Genomic DNA, 20,810 nt, shown 5'->3' on the forward strand with positions numbered 1-20,810 from the left:
CTTGATGCCTGCACCGGTGTCTTCGATGCCTTCATCGGTGCCTCCAATTATTCCTTCGATTCCTTCAGAGCCTAGACCAGGACCCTCGGGTATCTCACCACCCTGTCCTCCTCTAGTTCTAGAGGGGCAGGTGCTGATCCCTATGATACCTGGACTGATGATTTCTCCCCAGACACCGATGATTTGCTTTCACCACCTTCACCCACTGAAAGTAGAAAGCGTTCTCCCCCAGAGGACCTTTCCTTTATAAATTTTGTGAAGGAAATGTCTGAATTGGTTCCCTTCCAATTACAGACTGAACAGGATGATAGACATCAGATGATGAAGTTGCTACAATTCCTGGATGCTACCAAAGAAATAACCTCCATCCTTATCCACCAGGTTCTTCTGGATCTCCTCAAGAAGTGCTGGGAACATCCTGGCTCCATTGCTCCAGTCCACAGAAAAGCTGACACTACCTATTTGGTGCAGTCAGCTCCGGGTTTTCAGAAAACTCAATTGGATCACCAATCTGTAGTGGTAGAATCTGCACAGAAAAGAGCAAAGGCATCAAAGCCTCACACTTCTTTTCCCCCTGGCAAGGAACAGAAGTTTCTAGATGCCATTGGTCGCCGTGTCTTCCAAGGATCAATGCTCATCTCACGAATTGCTGCTTATCAGCTCTATATGACCCAATATAATATGGTCATTTTTAAGCAGATACAAGATTTCAGACTCCCTGCCTCAGCAATTTCAAGATCAGCTCCAAACTCTAGTAAACAAGGGTTTTGAGGCAGGCAAGCATGAGATCAGATCATCTTACGATATCTTTGACACTGCTACTAGGGTATCTGCAGCCGCTATTTCGGCAAGTAGATGGGCCTGGCTCAAATCTTCCGACCTTCGCCCTGAGGTACAAGACAGGTTATCCGACCTACCCTGTGTAGGAGATAATCTGTTTGGCGAACAGATTCAACGGACGGTGACTGAACTTAAGGACTATCATGAGACCCTAAGACAGCTCTCTCTGATGCCTTCTGACTACTCTTCAAAACAGCCCTTCCGAAAGGACTCAAAGAAGTCATTCTTCCACCCGAAGAAGTCCTACCTGCCACCAACCAGATCCCGTTCCACGAGACCTTTTCACAAAGCCTAGTCTCGTCAGACACGGAAACAAAAACCTCAAGCAGCTCCTCAACCAGGTCCTGCTTCAGGTTTTTGACTTCTACCTAGAGAGCAGCAGCCAGCTTCCATTGCCTCATATACCAGTGGAAGGTCGACTGTGCCACTTCATCAACATATGGCACTCAATCACCTCAGACCAGTGGGTACTGGCGATAATTGCTCAGGGTTACCATCTGACCTTTCTCTCCGTGCCACCGGACTCCCCACCTCTACCGACATTGAGAACATCCGATCACTCCATCCTTCTGGATCAGGAGGGTCTCCCTCCTCCTCCAGTCCAAGGCAATAGAACCCATACCCTACTCTCTGCATGGCCTAGGATTCTATTCCCGGTACTTTCTAATCCCCAAAAAATCGGGAGGCGTTTGCCCTATTCTGGACCTACGGGCCCTCAACAAGTACCTCCAGCGAGAGAAATTCAAAATGGTAACCTTAGGCTCGCTTCTTCCTCTTCTACAAAGAGGAGACTGGCTCTGCTCTCTAGACCTCCAGGACGCATACACACATATTGCGATAACCCCATCTCATCGCAAATACCTGAGGTTTCTAGTAGGCCCCAAGCACTATCAGTACAGAGTGCTTCCATTCGGCCTAGCGTCTGCGCCACGAGTCTTCACCAAATGCCTCGTAGTAGTTGCAGCCTTCCTCAGGACTCAAGGTGTTCACATCTACCCCTATCTAGACGATTGGTTAATCAGGGCTCTCACTCAGCAAGCTGCTATGTCGTCCCTCAATCTAACCTTACACACTCTAATCTCATTAGGATTTCTCATCAACTACGACAAATCCTACTTAGTCCCATCTCAAGCCTTGTCGTTCACTGGGGCAGACTTGGACACCTTGCAGGCAAAGGCTTTTCTGCCTCGACAGCGAGCTCTCACCCTCGTGTGTCTTGCGCACCAGCTGCAGTCTCCGCACTCCGCGACTGCACGCCACTTTCTCATCCTCCTGGGACACATGGCATCCTCAGTTCAGGTCACACCAATAGCTCGTTTGGCCATGAGAGTCATGCAGTGGACTCTAAGGTCTCAATGGACTCAAAGCATTCAGCCCCATGTCGACCATTGTCCACGTATCCGACTCACTCCGTCAGTCTCTTGCCTGGTGGAAAAATCAGATCAATCTCCTCCAAGGCTTGCCCTTCCAGGCTCCACACCCTTAATTAACTCTCACCACCGATGCTTCCAACCTTGGCTGGGGAGCCCATGTGGCCAATCTGCAGACAGAAGGATCTTGGTTTCCAGAGGAAGCCAAACACCAAATAAATTTCCTGGAGCTTCGAGCAATCAGATATGCTCTCAGGGCATTTCAGGATCACCTCTCAAATCAAGTTATCCTGATCCAGACGGACAGCCAGGTGGCCATGTGAACATCAACAAACAGGGAGGCACGGGCTCCTTCCTTCTGTGTCAGGAAGCTGCACAGATATGGGCGGAAGCTCTCTCCCATTCGATGTACCTCAGGGCCACCTTCTTGCCGGGAGTGGACAATGTGTTGGCAGACAAGCTGAGTCGCATCTTTCAACTGCACGAATGGTCTCTCAACCCCTCAATAGCGAACTCCATCTTCCAACAATGGAGATATCCTCAGATAGACCTCTTTGCGTCTCCTCAAAACTGCAAAGTAGAGAACTTCTGTTCTCTCATTCGCAGCAAACACTCTCTGCCCAGAGACGCATTCTCCCTCTCGTGGGCAAGCGGTCTACTTTATGCTTTCCCTCCACTTCCTCTTCTCTTGAAGACTCTTGTGAAGTTACCTCAGGACAAGGCAACCATGATCCTGATAGCACCTCACTGGCCACGCCAAGTATGGTTTCCAATACTTCAGGATCTCTGCATTCGCAGGCACATTCCCTTAGCAAAGGACCCGCTTCTGATCACTCAAAACGACAGGTGCCTCCGCCACCCCAATCTTCAAGCCTTGTCCCTGATGGCATGGATGTTGAAAGGTTAATCCTTCAGCTACTTAACCTTTCTGAACCAGTTTCCTGTGTCCTGATTGCTTCACGGAAGCCTTCCATGAGAAAATCTTACTCTTACAAATGGAGCAGGTTTACTTCATGGTGCTCTTCTCAGTCCCTTGACCCCTTTACCTGTCCTATCACGAAGTTTTTGGACTATCTCTGGCACTTATCAGAGTCAAGTCTAAAAACTTTTTCCAGCAGAATTCATGTCAGTGTGGTAGCCGCCTTCCATAAAGGGGCCAGAGGACTCAGTGGAGGCTTCACCTCAAGCCTCCACTGCGTCCTCCGGTCCCTTCTTGGGACTTCAATCTGGTTTTGGGTCTGCTCATGAAATCACCATTCGAGCCTCTTCAGTCCTGTGATCTTTGCTATCTGACATGGAAAGTGATTTTCCTTCTGGCAATCACTTCAGCTCGCAGAGTTAGTGAATTACATGCTCTAGTTACCTATCCGCCTTACACTAAACTTCTGCAGGACCGGGCAGTACTCCACATTCACCCTAAATTTTTGCTTAAGGTAGTTTTGGACTTTCATCTCAATCAATCCATTATACTACCTACCTTTTTTCCCAGGCCCCATTCCAATCCAGGTGAACGGGCTCTAGCATTCTACCTAGACAGTACAGCTGCCCACAGGGAAAGCACTCAACTGTTTGTCTCTTTCCATCCTAACAAGTTAGGCAGCCTGTGTGTAAGCAGACTCTCTCCTCCTAGTTGGCGGACTGCATATCCTTTTCCTATCAGTAAGCGGGCATTCCATTTCAAGACCGTGTTAAAGCACACTCTGTGAGGGCCATGGCGACTTCAGTAGCACACCTACAATCGGTGCCGCTTCCTGATATTTGCAGGGCTGCCACCTGGAGTTCTCTCCACACCTTTGCATCCCACTATTGCTTGGACAAGGCTGGAAGACAAGATTCCATCTTCGGCCAGTCTGTCCTTTGTAACCTATTTACAACGTGACATACCAACACCCTTCTGCCTGCCCATTAGGGTTCAGGATGCCCTCGGCCAAATTTTTATCCCAGTCCTAGTGCCTTGCACACCTGGGTACATTTGGTGTATGTTCGGATACCCTCAGCTCGGTACTCACCATATGTGAGGACTACCATCCTGCTTGTCCTGTGAGAAAGCAAATGTTGCTTACCTGTAACAGGTGTTCTGACAGGACAGCAGGATGTTAGTCCTCACGAAACCCGCCCGCCGCCCCGCGGTGTTGGGTTCGTAACATTTTCTTATTTTATTTTTCGGCACTACCTGTAGCTTTTAAACAAGACTGAAGGGGGACCCCTGCTGCTGCTGCAGGGTTAGTGCCATGCTAGGCATGCCCAGTAGGGGCCAGTCAAAGTTCTGGAAGCTTTGACAAAAGTGTTTCGTGATTGGGCTCCATCCTGTGATGTCACCCATATGTGAGGACTAACATCCTGCTGTCCTTTGAGACCACCTGTTACAGGTAAGCAACATTTGCTTTCCTCGAGGACAGCACAATGTCAGTCCTATTGAAACCTGCCCACCACCCCGTGGAGTTGGGTTTCCACTATGTGGATTTTCTCCTTTATTATGTTGTTTTGAATTCTATGATATAAGCCTGAAGAAGGACCCAGCGTAGATGTGTGGTATAGGGCATGCTGGGCATGCTCAGTGTGCCTAGTCAAAGTTCTAGAAACTTTGATATATGTTTTCCATATCGGGCTCCATCTGATGTCACCCATGTGTGAGGACTGACATCCTGCTGTCCTCGGAGACACCTGTTACAGGTAAGCAGCTCTGCTTTTTGTTCACAAAGTAAAACATTTATTAGGTCAATTGTTAGTGTTTGGTTATCTTCCTATCCCAAAAGCATCGTGGAACTTGATACTATAGCCTTATAATAGTGTCTGGGAACTACAATACAAATGTAATCATTAATAAACAGTAAAAACATTCCTGGTTAGTCTGTTGCTTCCATGGTCGTCTTCTAAGGCAGAAACATTGATAGGATGTATTAAATAATTTGTTTATTTTTATAATAATTTGTTGATTTTCTATTTGTAGAAATGAAAGTCAGCAAAAACGTTTTAAAGTTTTATTGGACTAATTTGTTACATCTGTGACTAGCTCTTAAGAGCTTTGCTTCTTTTGCTAGGTTATTGTAGGATGAGCTAGTCATGAAATTGCCCAAATTTATTTCTTTGATTTATATTCAAGTATCTCCATGTCTAGCTCATTCAGGGATTATGCTGCTCTCTTTTCTGTGAAATTAACATTAAAATGACATACAGTAATACATTAAATAAATGAAGGTGATCAGTACAGTATCACAGAGTATCTCTGTGATACTCCCTGTCTCCCCAGGTTCTATCAGTGACAAACTTATCAGTTTTATATAAGTCATGTATCGGCCGCAGTATTCTTTCTAGCCAATGACTTCTGCAGCTGCATGTCTTGTAGGGATATTACTCTACATTGGCAGGGGAAGTAAAAAAAGCTTCAGCCATGGGCCTCACATCTTTACTTTCTCCTTTTCTGGATTTATGAAATACTTGTTTGTGGGTAAATTAGTCTACTTCCTTTATTTTATTAAGCATTCAGCATGTATCAAAACCATTTTACCCCAGAAAAAGAATTACATAAATCCAGAAAAGGAGAAAGGAAACATTTATGGTCCATGGTTGAAGTTTTACGTCCCCTGCTGTACATCCAATGTACAGTAATATCTTTATTTGGTAATATCTAATTTATCTTTATTGAAAAAGTGATAGACTTACTGTAAAGTTACCAATATGTTTTAGTAAAGTTTCTTAATTTTTGCAAGCAACATTTTGGCTACTCTTTTCAGAATGAATTGTCCCATTCTGTGACTTTATCTATCACTAGTCCCCATTATATTTTTCTTCTTTATTTTCAGATTTCTGTTTTTATTCAAACTCTTATCTGGCAGAGTTAATATTCCTTATGTAGGGTAGTTTAAACCTGATGCGTAGAGCATCGCGACATCAGAACTTTCAACTTGGAAGTAAGAAAATGAAGTTAATCAGACATGAATGTCCTGTTTCTTGGCAAGCAAAAGTTATGTTTTGGGCTTAACTGAAACCTGTATTTAAAAAAAAAAAAAAAATTCTGAGCATCGAAATTTAGTCACCTGATTTAAACTAAACTTAGTTTTCAGCTGAAAATTCACATAAATTTAGGAACCTAAAACTTAGGGTTTTTTTTATTTATTTAAAAATGTTGATATACCGCCATTCCAGTAGCATTCATAGCAGTTTACAACATTACATACATAAGTAAAATACAAAACATATATAACATAACATATATAGTTCAATGCATTGTAAAAGAATTAGTTATCAGTTTAGCCTATCAATTGGAAATATTGACTACAAAAATCAAGCTATGATGCACTTAGATGTTAATGTCAGACTCTGGAGCCTCTAGCATTCTGGGGAGGATTCAAGTATGCCTAAATAAGAATGTCTTTAAATTATGTTTAAAGGTTCCAAAATTAGGCTGCTATTCACTTTTTCATAAATTAAAGTTCCTAACTTATTGCTGAGAATCAGTGCTAATGCCCCTGTAGCCAATCACATTTTAGGATTCTAAATTTATGAGCTTAGTGAAACTAGGAGCTTAAATCTAGGCACTTGGCCCTAATAAATTTTTAAAAGGGTAAATTTAGGATCCTAACGCAAAGTTAGGCCCCCAGACCATTTGAAAATTGTCTAACTTTATTTTGGTACGTTATGAAAGAGTATTCCAAACTGTTCTAAAGAGCAGAGTAGATTTCTGTATGGTGAAATATATTATTATATTGTTAATGACTATTTTTAATATTTAGGATTTATTTTCTCATTTTTAGCTTTTTTATTGCATATTTTCTCTTTTTAGTGTTTTTTTTGTTTTGTTATATAGCAATGTTCATTTCTTTGTTTGCTTTTCCTTGTTTGTAACTTTTTTCTGTTTTTTTTCTCCTTATCTATATATGAATTATCTTACGTAGTTCTATATATGATTAATTTATTTATTTGTAGAATTTATTAATCACCTATCAACTATCCTAGACGACTCTTCACATTCTGTCACTTTGGGTCCAGCCTCTGCTTCACACCTTTTCCTCTTACTCTAGTCACTGTCTTAACCCTCAACCTCCTTCCTAGTGTGGTCTCTTCAACTTCCCTCCCATTGCAGTCTCTCCCTTATCTTTCACGGTCAAGCTTTTGTTTCTTCTCTTGGGGCAAGTTAATGGCTTGTAGTTGTCTCCTCCTTACTTCAGTGGACTCTCCTCTTAAGGTCCTTGTATTTCATTTTACTTCTCTTTCCTCAAGCTGGCAAGCAAATGGTAGAAAAGCCCCAGTATTGCTGCTGATGCTGCGAACCTCTTGTCAGAAGCAGTGCTTTCTCTCTTAGTCCTTTATGCCCTATACCTGCATACTGCAGCAGTGATGAGGGAAAGTCCCAAATTATGTAGTAAAGTGATAGCCACCAAATGCATCTGCTTCCTCTTACTATTGCTCCACAAACCTTGCTTAAGCCTGCCAACTTTGATACCATGAAATCGGCTAGAGACTAGCCAGCCTTTTGCCTATAGTCTCTCCCCTGAGGCTGTAAAAGGAAAGCCAGGGTCAGGCAGGAGGAAAGGATGGAAGCAGTTGAGCAAACAGGGAATAATGTTTTGTTGCTTGGTCTAGCCTTAACGCAGATGTTTGTTTGACTCATGCAGGTGATTAGGACAACAAAAATAAATACATAAATGACAGTGGGGTGTCTGTTGAAATAAAGATGTATAGATGAGATGGAAGATCTACATTCAATACTAAAAGATTTTGTTTGTATTTTTAGCAATTACCAGTGATAACATCAAGCACCATTGTGAGGTGCAGGTCCTGCAGGACATACATTAACCCTTTTGTGTCATTTATTGACCAAAGGAGGTGGAAATGCAACCTGTGCTATAGAGTGAATGATGGTGAGTAGTAAAAGGAAAAATTAATTTACCGTATGTCCTTAAGCTAGGCTTTAATTGGGGACATGCCTCAGAAAAATAGTGACAATCTTTTTGAATTGCATGGATACAGAGATTAGCAAGATCACTTTTTATTTTTAAGGAAATTTCTCACGTTATACGAATTCACTTTATATTAAAAAATCAGGTGAAATTTGGTGGAAAAAAGAAATGCTATTTTCTGGCACTAGTCTATGAAACTTAGAAAATAAATAAATTAGGTTTTGCATTTTTTTTTTATGTCAGCTGCTGAGCTCACTGGCCCTTTCTTTACCTTTAAAACTGTGATTATGCAGCATCTTGCTTTAGTGCTATATGAAGCTTTTTAAGGCATTTCAGTGTGACTTTTGTGCGACAATAGATCAGTAATCAGTAGAGTAGGATTAAAATTTGGAGGTGCGAAGGTTTCAACATCAGAAAATATTTCTTTAATTGAAAGGGAGGTAGATGCATGTCTCCTAGTGGAGGTGGTGGAAACCAAAGCAGTACAGAATTTGAAAAAACAAACAAACCTGGGATAAGCACAAAGGATCTCTAGTGGCAAAGAGGTGAGAGGAAAGGTCAGACATTAGCTGGGGTCTGTTGCATTGCACCAAGAATGAAATTGGGAGGCTAAATGCGCCTCATGGTCGTTATCCGCTGTTATGTTCTGCAATAGTGGCAGCAACAGCAGTGCAGGGTTGCAATATGGCAAACAACCCACTCTTCTCTCCCTCAGGAGCAGAGACAAAGGGAAAAATAAGGAAAAACCAAAAGGCAAAGAAGAGAAGCATAATCTAGCAATACTGCAGGGCACAGAGTAGTTAAGTTGATACCCACGGCTATGGCTCACCTGAAACCAATGAGGTTGGTGGTGACTGGGTATTGTTCACCAGTGCCATGAGGTACTAGGAAGTTGGATGTTAGGGCAACAGCCTTATTCGTTTTGGTAGCTGTTTGGATTGTTGCAGGTCTGGGTGTTGGATTAAATATGGGATCTTGTATGCTCATCTATCCAGGATAATAGATAAACAAAAGGGGAAGGAGTGATCCTACAAGTGGTCAAGCTTTTATGGTTGGCAATTAGGATATATCCTTGCAGTATGGACAGAAATAGCTGGGCAGACTGGAAGGGCCATTTGGTCATTTTCTGCTGTCATCTACTATATTATATAAAAGATGATAATATACGATTGTGTCCAAGTATCAGCACTGCACAAGATCATTCTCATCACTGTTCCCAGTTTGAGGGAAATTAGCGATAACAATGGTAACAATGACAAAATAATAAGACAAAAATAAAACCAGATTCATAGTTTATTATTACTACAAATGTAGTACCAATCAGATTATAACATATATTTAAACAGACATTTAGATATTGCAGTTACTTGAGATCTTCTGAAAGATAAGTGAACAGAAAATAAGGTTCTGCTGTTTATCTTTGCAAGAGAATACAATAGGACTCATTCTAGCAATGTGGTCAAAACAGCTGCTTGTAGATCAGAGAGGTCAGATAATTATCTCATTTTTTTCAGTGGCATGTCTGTAAGTTGGGAGGGGGGCGGATATCCGTGTCAATCATGGGTCACTGGACAGAGTAACTGTGACTTTCCACTTGGGAATTGTGGATTTGCAAAGAGAGGAGCCTGCAATTGTTTTGGAATAAAAGGAGTGTATCCCTGCAGTGTCTGAATGCACACAGGACCTGTAGACCATTTTTAGCAGTTTCAGCAAATGTGTTTTGTTTGCTTGCCAGCATTTTGAAGCATTCTTCTAGGACAAGCAGGATGGTAGTCCTCACATATAGGTGACATCATCAGATGGAGCCCAGCACGGAAACCTTTTGTCAAAATTTCTAGAAACTTTGACTGGCAGACTGAGCATGCCCAGCCTGCCGCTGTCCACGTGAGATCCCCCTTCAGTCTCTTCTTTTCCGCGGTGCAGTAGCCTCGTTGTTGTGGAACTCCAAACCCTTGAAAGCATTTTTGCTAAATTTTCGGGGGGTTTTCTGCGACAGGTCTCCCTTCACATTCAGTTCTTTTGCTAGGTACCTGTGGTTTTTGCCATCAGTCTTTCACGGTCGATTCCTGCCTAGGATTTCCATCACTCATTGACCGTGCGCTGGCTTCTCTTTTTCGATGGCGTCGTCAGGTTTTCGATGGTGCCCCCAATGTCTGTGGACCATGTCCATCACAGATCCATATGAGGTGTTTATCCTCTGCCTGGGGGCCTCGCACGACGTTCGAGGGTGTCGTTTGTGCAATCAAATGACCCCCAAAGGACGTCGTGCATGCCTAGACAAAATGGAGAAGTTCTTTGGCTCTCCAAAACCCTCCACTTAGGCATTGGTGTCCTCCATGTCTAAGGACCGCAGGGAACAGTCTCCATCGCTCCCCCTGGTGGTTCCTCTCTCCAGTACCCCTAAGGATCATGGAGAGGGAGATCAATCCTCTGTGGTCTCTCCCCTCCCCCTAACCTCGGGGTCGTCTTTGTCCTCTGCGCTGGGGAAAGACCGGACCGAGTACCAGAAACCCAGGAAACATCGACACCAATCACTGTTCCAACATGGGTCCGGTTCCGGAGTGGCATCGGCAGCTGCCGAGCCACCATCGAAGCGGTACTGGCCACCAGAGGCCCCTGGTAGCCCGAGGCGTTCCCCACCGACCACAGTGCTGGGCGCCGTGCCTACTCACGATCACTCCGAGGATGTGCTAGCGATGCCTTGTCCCCCTCTATCGTCCTTACTACTCAGGATTTTCAGGAGGAGCTGGACTTCAGGGTGCAATCAGCAGTGCTCAAAGCACTTCAGAGTGTCGAACTGCTGGTGCCACCAATGCCCGAGCTTACGCCTTCGTTGTTCACACCTCTGCTGGAGCATCTGGATGTCCTTCTAGGCGTTCTACCGATGCAACTGGTGCCCGAGAGGCTTCCGATGCCTTCTTGGCCATAGATGCCCTCCACCGGAGCGATCCCGATTCCCAGGTCATCTGAGGATGAGGTCTCGGGGACCGGGCGCCCATGCCCATAGTTCCCCGGGCTGCTGCCAGTTCCTTTCGGCGTACCGCGACCGATGCCCCCCTCGATGCCTGGGGGTCCATCGATGCTGCCGGTGCCCCCACAGCCCTTGGGGCCCAGGTCTCCTATTCCTCCCGGTCCTCACCCTTGGCACCTGGACCCCAGTGAGGAGGAGGGTCCCTATGACCCGTGGGGGCAATGACTCCTCGGACCCATTTTCCCAAGTTCTCCGACCGTGCCTTACCCTCCAGAGGAGCGGCATTGATCTCCGCCCGAGGACCTGTCTTTCGCCAGCTTTGTGAAGGGCCATGGCTGAAGCCATTCCCTTCCAGCTCCTGTTGGAGGAGGACTTCCGTCATAAGATGCTGGAGGTCCTCCAAGTTCATCTTTAAAGAGCTCCTCCTCCGTATGTGGGAACACCCAGTGTTGGTTGCCCCGGTGAACAGGAAAGCTGATGCAATTTATCTGGTTCAACGGACAGTAGGCTTTGAACGGTGGCATTTACCCTACCAGTCTGTGGTGGTGGAGTCCGCTCTTAAGAAAGCTAGACGCTCCCAGACACACGCTTCTGCCCCTCCAGGGCACAGACACAGGGAGCTCGATGGCGTGGGGAGGAAAATGTTCCAAGGGGCTATGCTGGTGGCCTATATTGCGACCTACTAGCTGTACATGACCCAATACGACCACAACCTATGGAAACGAGTCCAGGACTTTGCAGAGGGCCTTCCCCAGCAACAGCAAGAGTCTCTTGCAGCCATTGCCTTGCTGGGACTCGAGGCAGGTAGACACGAGGTCAGGTCTACCTATGACATCTTCGAAACTGCTGCCTGCCTAGCTGCTCGTGGAGTCGGCACAGACAGCTAGCTTGGCTCCGGGCCTCCATCTGGAGGTTCAGGATAGGCTCACAGACTTCCCCTGTACAGGAGAGAATCTCTTTGGGGATAAGGTAAAAGAAGTCATGGTGCAGCTGAAAGATCAGCATGATACTCTTCAGCAACTCTCCGCCAGCCCCTCAGAAGGCCCTTCTGCTGCCAGGAAGTCCTCCAGGCCAGGCTCTCGCAAGCCCTTCTATCAGTCAAGGAAATACTTTCCTCTGGCTGTCCGTACTCGCCTGCCTTGGCCCAGCCCTAGAGACTGTGGCTGGCAGCAGCGAGTTCCGAGGGCCCAACCAGCCCCCCCAGCAGGCCCCATTTACCAGCTTTTGACTGGCGGTGAGGGGGCACGAACCAAATGCTGGTTCCCATGGTGGCCGATTCCCCCAGTTGGCGGCAGGCTTCTCTGCTTCGCCTGCTGCTGGGAGGCGATCACTTCAGACCATTGGGTCCTTTCCATTGTCCGCCAGGGCTACAGTCTGAATTTCAGCAGGCACCCAGAGACCGCTCCCCCATGTCCATCATGGGGTACGCCCGCCCATCAGGTCTTCCTTCAATCGGAACTTTCCACTCTTCTAGCGGTGTACACGGTAGAACCAGTTCCCCGCGAGCAGTGGGGCCAGGGTTTCTAGTCAAGGTATTTCCTCATTCCGAAGAGGAATGGCAGCTTGCACCCCATTCTCGACCTCAGGGCGTTGAACCGTTTTCTCGTAAGAGAAAAATTCAAGATGGTCTCTCTGGGTACGCTGATCCCGCTTCTCCAAAGAGAAGACTTGCTCTGCTCCCTCGACTTGAAGACTTACGCCCATATTGCAATTGTCCCCAACCATAGGAAGTACGTCCGCTTTCTGGTGGGGACAGCACATTTTCAATACAAAGTGCTGACCTTTGGGCTGGCTTCAGCCCCATGTCTCTTCACAAAATGCTTGGCGGTGGTGGCTGCCTACCTCAGGCATTGCTCGGTCCATGTCTTTCCGTACCTGGACGATTGGCTGATCTGGAGCAACTCGCACTCTGGGGCCCTGAATGCGCTGGCCTTGACGGTTCAGACCTTACAGACCTTGGGATTCTTTATCAACTTCCCCAAGTCACATCTTGATCCGTCTCCATGGCTGGACTTCATCGGTGCCAGGTTGGATATGGCACAAGCAAAAGCTTTCCTGACCAAGGATCGAGCAGTCGCCATCTCCTCCCTAGCTACCCTCATTCGCAACAGAAGGAAGGTACTGGCCTGTCTGCTGCTCCACCTTGGCCCACCTCCGCATTAGGGACCCGCAGTGGGCCTTGCGGTCCCAGTGGCAGCAAGCATCCCAGAATCTGGAAGCGCCGATGACTGTCATGGACCCTCACTAACCTGGTGGGAGGCCCGGTCCAATCTGGAACTCGGGCTCCCATTCCAGCCTGTGCCACCCCAGGTGACCCTCACCACCGATGTCTCACCTCAGGGATGGGGGGGCCCACACGAACGGCCTGCATACCCAGGGCCTCTGGACTGTGGCCGGGTCCCGCTTCCAAATACATTTTCTGGAGCTGCGTGCGATCTGCTACGCCTTGTGGGCCTTCAAGGACAGGCTGTCCTTCAAGGACATTACAACGGACATTACAACGGACAGCCAGGTGGCGACATGGTACATCAACAAGCAGGGCGGCATGGGTTCCTTCCCTCCTCTGTTAGGAAGCATTTCAGGTCTGGTATTGGGCCCTCTCCAGGGGGGATGTACCTGCCGGGCCACCTGAACACACTGGCAGACCACCTCAGCCGGTCCTTCCAGCCATACGAGTAGTCCCTGAACCCGGCGGTGGCAGCCAACCTGTTCCGTCACTGGGGCACTCTGGACATGAACCTGTTAGTCTCTCAATCACAAGGTGAGCAAATTCTGCTCCCTGAATCCGGGAAGGACCGTTCGGCCTGCTACGCATTCTCCCTTCACTGGGGACAAACTTTTATGGACGCGTACCTCCCTATTCTGCTTCTCTTGAGGACTCTGAAGCTGCAAGGGGATTGGGGGACCATGATCCTGGTGGCACCCACCTGCTCCAGGACCTCTCCATGAGCGCACCGGTTCTGCTAGGGATGGTCCCGACCTCCTATCGCAGAACCAGGGCACCCTGTGCTACCCAAACCTCCAGGTCCTGGCCCTCACGGTGTGGATGTTGAGCGCATGATCCTCCAGCCCCTACAGTTCTCGGATGGTGTTTCCAGGCTCTTGATTGAATCCCAGAAACCTTCTACTCGGAGATCTTACAGCTCGAAGTGGAAGCGTTTCTCCACCTGGTGCAGGGGACACGGGCTGGACCCTTTCTCCTGCCTGCTTCCCCATCTGCTGGCTGTGGCACCTGCCGAGTCTGGTCTCCAAACCAGTTCGGTCCGAGTACACCTCAGCGCCCTCAGTGCCTACCACCAGGGTGTTGCTGGGCGCCCATCTCAGTCCACCACTGGTCGGGCTTTTCATGTGGGGCCTAGTCCAGCTAAAGCTCCCGCTTTGCCCGTCGGCAACCCCCATAGGCTCTCAACGTTGTCCTAGCGAGGCTCATGCGACATCCGTTCGAGCCTCTCAAATTCTGTGACCTGAGGTTTCTCACCTGGAAAGTTATGTTGATGGTGGCGATCACTTCCGCTCACAGGGTCAGCGAGATCCAGGCCCTGGTTACGTACGCTCTCTACATGAAATTCTTCCATGATCGTGTAGTGTTGCGCACGCATCCAAAATTTCTGCCTAAGGTGGTGACTGCATTCCACATCACAGTCAATTATCCTTCCCACATTCTTCCCACAGCCTCATTCTCACCCAGGGGAACGTGCTCTTCACACTCTGGACTGCAAGCAGGAGCTTACTTTCTACTTGGACCTTACAGCGAGGCACAGACAGTCCACCTAGCTCTTTGTGTCCTTTGACACCAACAGGCTGGGAGCAGCAGTGGGGAAGCAGATCCTATTCAACTGGCTAGCGGATTGCATTGCTAGCTGCTACGAGGAGGCAGGCCTCCAGCTGGTCGGCAGGGTGAAGGCTCACTCTGTGCGGGCTATGGCGGCGTTAGTGGCCCATCTGCATGCAGTCCCTATCGCCGAAATCTGCAGAGCCGCGACCTGGAGTTCATTCCATACAATCACAGCTCACTACTGCCTCAACAGGGATAGTCGCCAGGACAGCACTTTTGGCCAGTCTGTCCTCCACAAACTATTCCAGTCCTGAACTCAACTGCTCTCATCGTGCTCTCTATGGGGCCAGACTGCCCCTGTTTCCCACAGCGCCACAATTGTGTTGTGCCCGTTGGCACCTTGTTCAGCTACTGTGGCTCCCTCTGATCACAGGAGGCAGTCTGGAGCTCTGTTATAACCCACATGTGAGAACTACCATCCTGCTTATCCTAGGAGAAAGAGTTGCTTACCTGTAACAGGTGTTCTCCTTGGACAGCAGGATGGTAGTCCTCAGGAATCCCACCTGTCTCCCCACGATGTTGGGGTTCACCTTCGTTTTGTTTTATTTTTTGCTCGTATTTTGCTTTCTTATGAGACTGAAAGGGGACCTCGTGTGGATGCATGGATAGCGGCAGGCTGGGCATGCTCAGTCTGCCAGTCAAAGTTTCTAGAAACTTTGACAAAAGTTTTCCATGCTGGGCTCCATCTGATGATGTCACCCACATGTGTGGACTAACATACTGCTGTCCTAGGAGAACACCTGTTACAGGTAAGCAACTCTGCTTTCCATCTTGGTTCACAGAAGATGGCATGAGTCTCATCTTCAGCCTGTAGAATTGTACCTGGAACCTCTTTCCATATTGTAGGTATGTAAGACACACAAGTCAGCAAAGCCAAACCTAATTGCCATAACTGCAGTGCTTCAAGGATTTTATAGTCTGAATCCATGGCGGCTAGCACCACCACAATCTGGCATGTCCACAGCCAGATTTTCAGATTAACCAAAATATGCAAAATAACTTGTCTTTAGACCCAGTTGTACAAGTGCATTTCATGCATATTCATTGTGGATATCCTGTAAACCAGATGCATTTATACAATCGGGGCCTTTTGGAACTATTTTGAGAACCATTGCTCTAGGTTTAAAGCAGTGAGAGGTTAAGTTACTTGCCTAAGGAATAACAAGAGTGCCCGAGAGAGAAATTAAACTGGCATTTTCAGGCCTATGTTCTACTTAGGGCTGTTCATAGGAAAGGTAATTTTATAAAAGCCCATGTCGGGCTAAAGTTTGCGTGTAGAAAGCAAGCCCCAACGTTAGCCTGAAAATTAGTGCTGTGTGCTGAATCTTGCATGGTATACACACAGGCCTTTACTCGTGCTCCTTAGCAGGTGTGATGGTGCGTGTGTAGATTTACATGCATACTTTTGAATTTCAAAAGTATGCACATAAATGTTTTCACTTCCCCCTCCTGCCACCAGATAGCCTATTTCTAGTGCAAGTAAAAGTACATGCAAAATAGCTTTTGCATGTACTTGTATGCATACTAAACCCTCTCTCCAGGGCAATTTTCAGAAGCCCAATTAAGTGCCTAAAATAGTTTTATGTGCATAAATCCTTTTGAAAATTCATCCCTTGGTAATTGTTATATATATTAAATGCTAATTTACATAATATTTTTTCTTTTTTATTTACTTTAGTTCCTGAAGAATTTATGTATAACCCTCTGACACGGTCCTATGGTGAGCCCCACAAAAGACCAGAAGTTCAAAATTCCACAGTGGAGTTCATTGCTTCTTCAGACTACATGGTACTATTTATAAAACAATATGGGGTAGATTTTATAAGGTGCGCATGTGTGTCCATGTGTGCGCATGCACACCTTACCTGTAATAAGCAGAGGTGTTACTTGATGGGGAAGAGGGTTTGCATTTGATTCACATACTTGGAAGAAATAAAAAAAATATTTGCATATTTTGTCTTGGGATCGGCAATTTCCACGTGATGACGCAATTAGGCCTTCCCCAGTTCCCGCCCAGTCAACTCCAATTAAGGAGCGGACTGGGAGGGGAACTTCCCTACCCCCCTATCTAAACTCCCTCCCTCTTCCCTCTTCCCCTTTCCTCCTCAACCCCTAAACCCTACCTATCTTTTTTTTTTTTTTTTTTGGTTTGTTTGTTTTAGAACTTACTTCAGGTCCACAGGCTGAAGTAAGTTGTGCTGCCAGCGTGTGAGTCTTTGGGACAACGTTCAAAAGCGCTGTCCCGGCCTGCCCCCCGGCCCGCCCCTTTGAAGAGGCCCGGCAGTTGTGTGTGTACCGGGGTTTACGCACACAGCCGGGCCTCTTTAAAAATTCTCCTGGTGTACGCAAGGCCCGGCTATGCACGTAAACCTGGGATTTACACGCATAGGCCTTTTAAAATCAGCCCATATTAGCAATGAGATGTCACACTAATGGTTATTTACAGTAGGTGCAAAAGAGATCTTCGTGAAAGATAAGGAATAACAATGTATATTTTAATTTCTCCTTAGAATGTTCATAAATTAGCAGTAAAAATTTTTAATGGAACAATAAACATCAATGGTAGAATAGTTATTAAATAGGTTCTCTTTTTGGTTTTTTTTTCCTCTTCAGCTTCGTCCTCCTCAGCCAGCTGTATATCTCTTTGTTCTGGATGTGTCTCATAATGGAGTAGAATCTGGATATTTGAGTATTGTCTGTCAGTCTTTGCTGGAAAATCTAGACAAGTAAGGAGATGTAAGCCTTTTGAGATTGGCAGAACTGTGGTTACGATTTTTGATCTGTCTATTTTAAATTGTAATCGTACACTTAATTCTTCATGGTAACTTTATTTGCTCAAAAGAACACAACATATTTGTTCATTGCTAGCACATACTGTATTGACCCGAATATAAGATGGCCTCAAATATAAAATAATTTCCTTGAATTTGGACTAATATGGTAGAAACACCAATAGCAGCCATCTCCCCTGCTGACATAATAACTAAGTCTCCCTCTCCACGCCCAATTTCCGAGCCCCGCTCTCGAGTGCGAAGACATTCGCTGTATATAACCTGATATGTGAGTTGGAGCAAGTAATTTTCAAAAGAAACTTCTGCAGGTAAAACAGTGTTTTATGTGCAGACATTACCTTTTACAAAATTACCCAGTCTCTATGTAGGTAAACTTAATTGTGTATGTCATGTTCATGCATACGTTTGTCTGACCTGAGCAAAGGCATTTCCAGTAGGGGAGTTGCACCTATTTGATTCATTCAATTTGATATACTGCCTGATGTTAAAAATCTCCAGGATTTTTCAAAAGTATGTATGTAGAATTTCCAGGAAGATTTCAGAGCAAAGTTTAGCAGATGTGATTGTGTGTTACGGTAGTTTCAGTGTGATAATTTTTAAAAGGGAAAGTGCTGTGTACATATATGCCTAAGCTTACACTTTCCCTTTGAAACTTGCATTCTTGCATGTAATTGTTATGGGTTGTTTAAAAAAAAAATTACTTCCATAAAAGATAATTTTCCAAGATATTGCCATGGATAAAGTGCCATTTTACCTGCAGAAAAAGGCTTTTTTAATATTGCCCTCCCTGTGTGGGGGAAAACTTATGTGCATAGTTCCACTGCACAGATAACTTTACCTGTAATGAGCAGAGGTGCTCCTTGATGGGGCAGAGGGTTTGCATTTGATGCACATACTTGGGAGAAATCCAAAAATATGTGCATATTTTGTCTCGGGAAAACTATCCATACAAATTGGCAAGTATAAATGCATGCTGTTGGTTTCTCTTGTGATAATTTTCAAAGGGAAAGTACGTGCATACTTTCCCTTTGAAAATTTGTGCAAAGTCTGTGGGTAAAAAGTACTGATGCGGGCAGTTATAAAATAACCTCATAATGCAGCAGTGGCCAACCCTTCGCACATCAAGAGCCACAAAATCAGAATTTATAGTAACGAAGAGCGGTCATAATTTTCATAGGGTGTCCCTTCCCCATGCCCCGAAAGAAAAGGCCAAATCTCTCCCTCCCAGACACACACACTCCCTCTCTCTTCCCTCCCAGACAGAGATTCTGCTATTCTACTGCTGCTCGTGACCTTACTCTTTGAGTGCTGCACCCATGCTGCACTGCCACATTATTATATAAAGCTCTCGTTTGCTGAAAGCCTTTCCACAGCCTGCAGCAGTCCCCCCTCCATGTCTTTCTCCACCCCTACTCTCTTGGAGACTCACTGGCTCCACAGCCAGCTGCCCCTTTCAGAGCTCAGTCCTGCTGCTTCAGACAGAAGCCCTCAGAAAGCTATGAGTAAACTGAATTACAGTTACAGTATAATCTCCCATACCAAAACAGCACTAGCTAGCAACACTCAAACAGCAACAACTCTAACTATGAAAAGTCAACACTGCAAATATTTCATCAGACCCTAAAATACCAATACATTACCTATTAGGAAACTAGAGCATGCCAGGCTTCTATAGATCCCTACACAGAAACTAAATGCTAGAAGAATACCTCACTGTGGTATTGCATGCAGAATACAGACAGACATTCACCAAATACAGAATAAAACGGCCATCAATATAAATAGAAAAATGCAGACAAAAACTGAACTGGAAACTACAAGAAGCCAGACCCTCTTGCAGTGCAACAATGCAAAATCAGAAACATCACCATGCCTCATAAAACATCAAACAAAATAGTAAAACCATACTAATAAAAAAACAAATGTTTCAAACAGCTAACTTATAGAACATCCAATAATTTAAAAAACTCATATAACATTTTTTTTAAATTTCACAAATAGCAATAATATTGTTCAGAATAGCAGATATTTCAAATAACACCTAATTAAAACTAATAAGGATTAAAAAAAATCTTTCGCTCTCCTTACCTGGGAACATTTGATTTCCAGTCACCTAGAGATTGTCATGGATTAATTGGCGGGGGGGGGGGGGGAAGTGGTGCACAAGCTTTCTCCTTTCTCTCATATACACACACTAATACACACATGTTCGTTCTTTCATGTACTCACGCACTTTCGTTCATACTCTCAAATGATCGCTGACAAACACACTCTTGCTCACACACATATATTCACTGACTTACACACTTGCATGCTCACTGACTTACTTGCACATGCTCACACGCACACTCACTGACATGCTTGCTTACATACACTTGCATGCTCACTGACAGACACGCTCACATACACGTTCACATACTCTGACATGCTCAAACACTCACTGACTCACACACTCACTCTTCCCCCCTTCTGGATTGCACAAGCGGCAGCAGCTGTCTGTGAACTAGTGAAAAAAAAAAGTTTTTGCTTACATTGGTGGTCATGGGACATCCAGAGCAATGCCCCATGAGAACAGGATAGGGTCTGGGTGGGCTGTTGAGGCTCCCGGAGGAGGTTTCCCTAGGTTAGGGAAGGGATGGGCTGGTAGGTCCCAATGCTTTTTTTTTGTTTGTTTTTTTTTAATTATGGGGAGCCAATGGCAAAATAAATCAGTGGGAGGCACTCAGCTGATGAAAGAGACACTGGCTGGAGGTCGTCTGACTACCTCCCACCCATGATGGAGGCAGAGTCAGTATGAGAGGAGGCCAAGGCAATAGTGTTTCTTGGCTCACTGGACTGCTTTGGGACGGGGGAGTTTAGGGCAACCCCTCATGTCTGGGTCCAGTTCAAGATCTGTGGAATGCTCTGGTTGGGAGTTGAGGGAAGGAGCAGCAGGAAGGCAGGCAGCTCTTGAACATAGTGATCCCCTCTCCCTTCTCATCAGCTGGCTAGGGCGGGAGTTGTAAACTTGCAACATCTGCCCAAGAGCTACTACTGAGAAAGGGGAGGATCACTGCTTTCAGGAGTTAAACAACACACCTGCACATTCATCAGGAGGTGGCA

At 45.9% G+C, this 20,810-nt stretch overlaps 1 protein-coding gene across 1 annotated transcript in view; it reads left to right on the plus strand.

The window, feature by feature from the left end:
- SEC24B (SEC24 homolog B, COPII coat complex component) overlaps window positions 1-20,810 on the plus strand; it is a 335,324-nt gene that overhangs the window by 184,255 nt on the left and 130,259 nt on the right. The window contains 3 exon segments of the mRNA XM_029596557.1: window positions 7,945-8,071; window positions 16,595-16,704; window positions 17,530-17,642. Of these exon segments, the coding sequence (XP_029452417.1) occupies window positions 7,945-8,071; window positions 16,595-16,704; window positions 17,530-17,642 (350 nt within the window).

The sequence above is a fragment of the Rhinatrema bivittatum genome, chromosome 1 (genome assembly GCF_901001135.1).
Source record: "Rhinatrema bivittatum chromosome 1, aRhiBiv1.1, whole genome shotgun sequence".
Lineage (NCBI taxonomy): Eukaryota > Metazoa > Chordata > Amphibia > Gymnophiona > Rhinatrematidae > Rhinatrema > Rhinatrema bivittatum.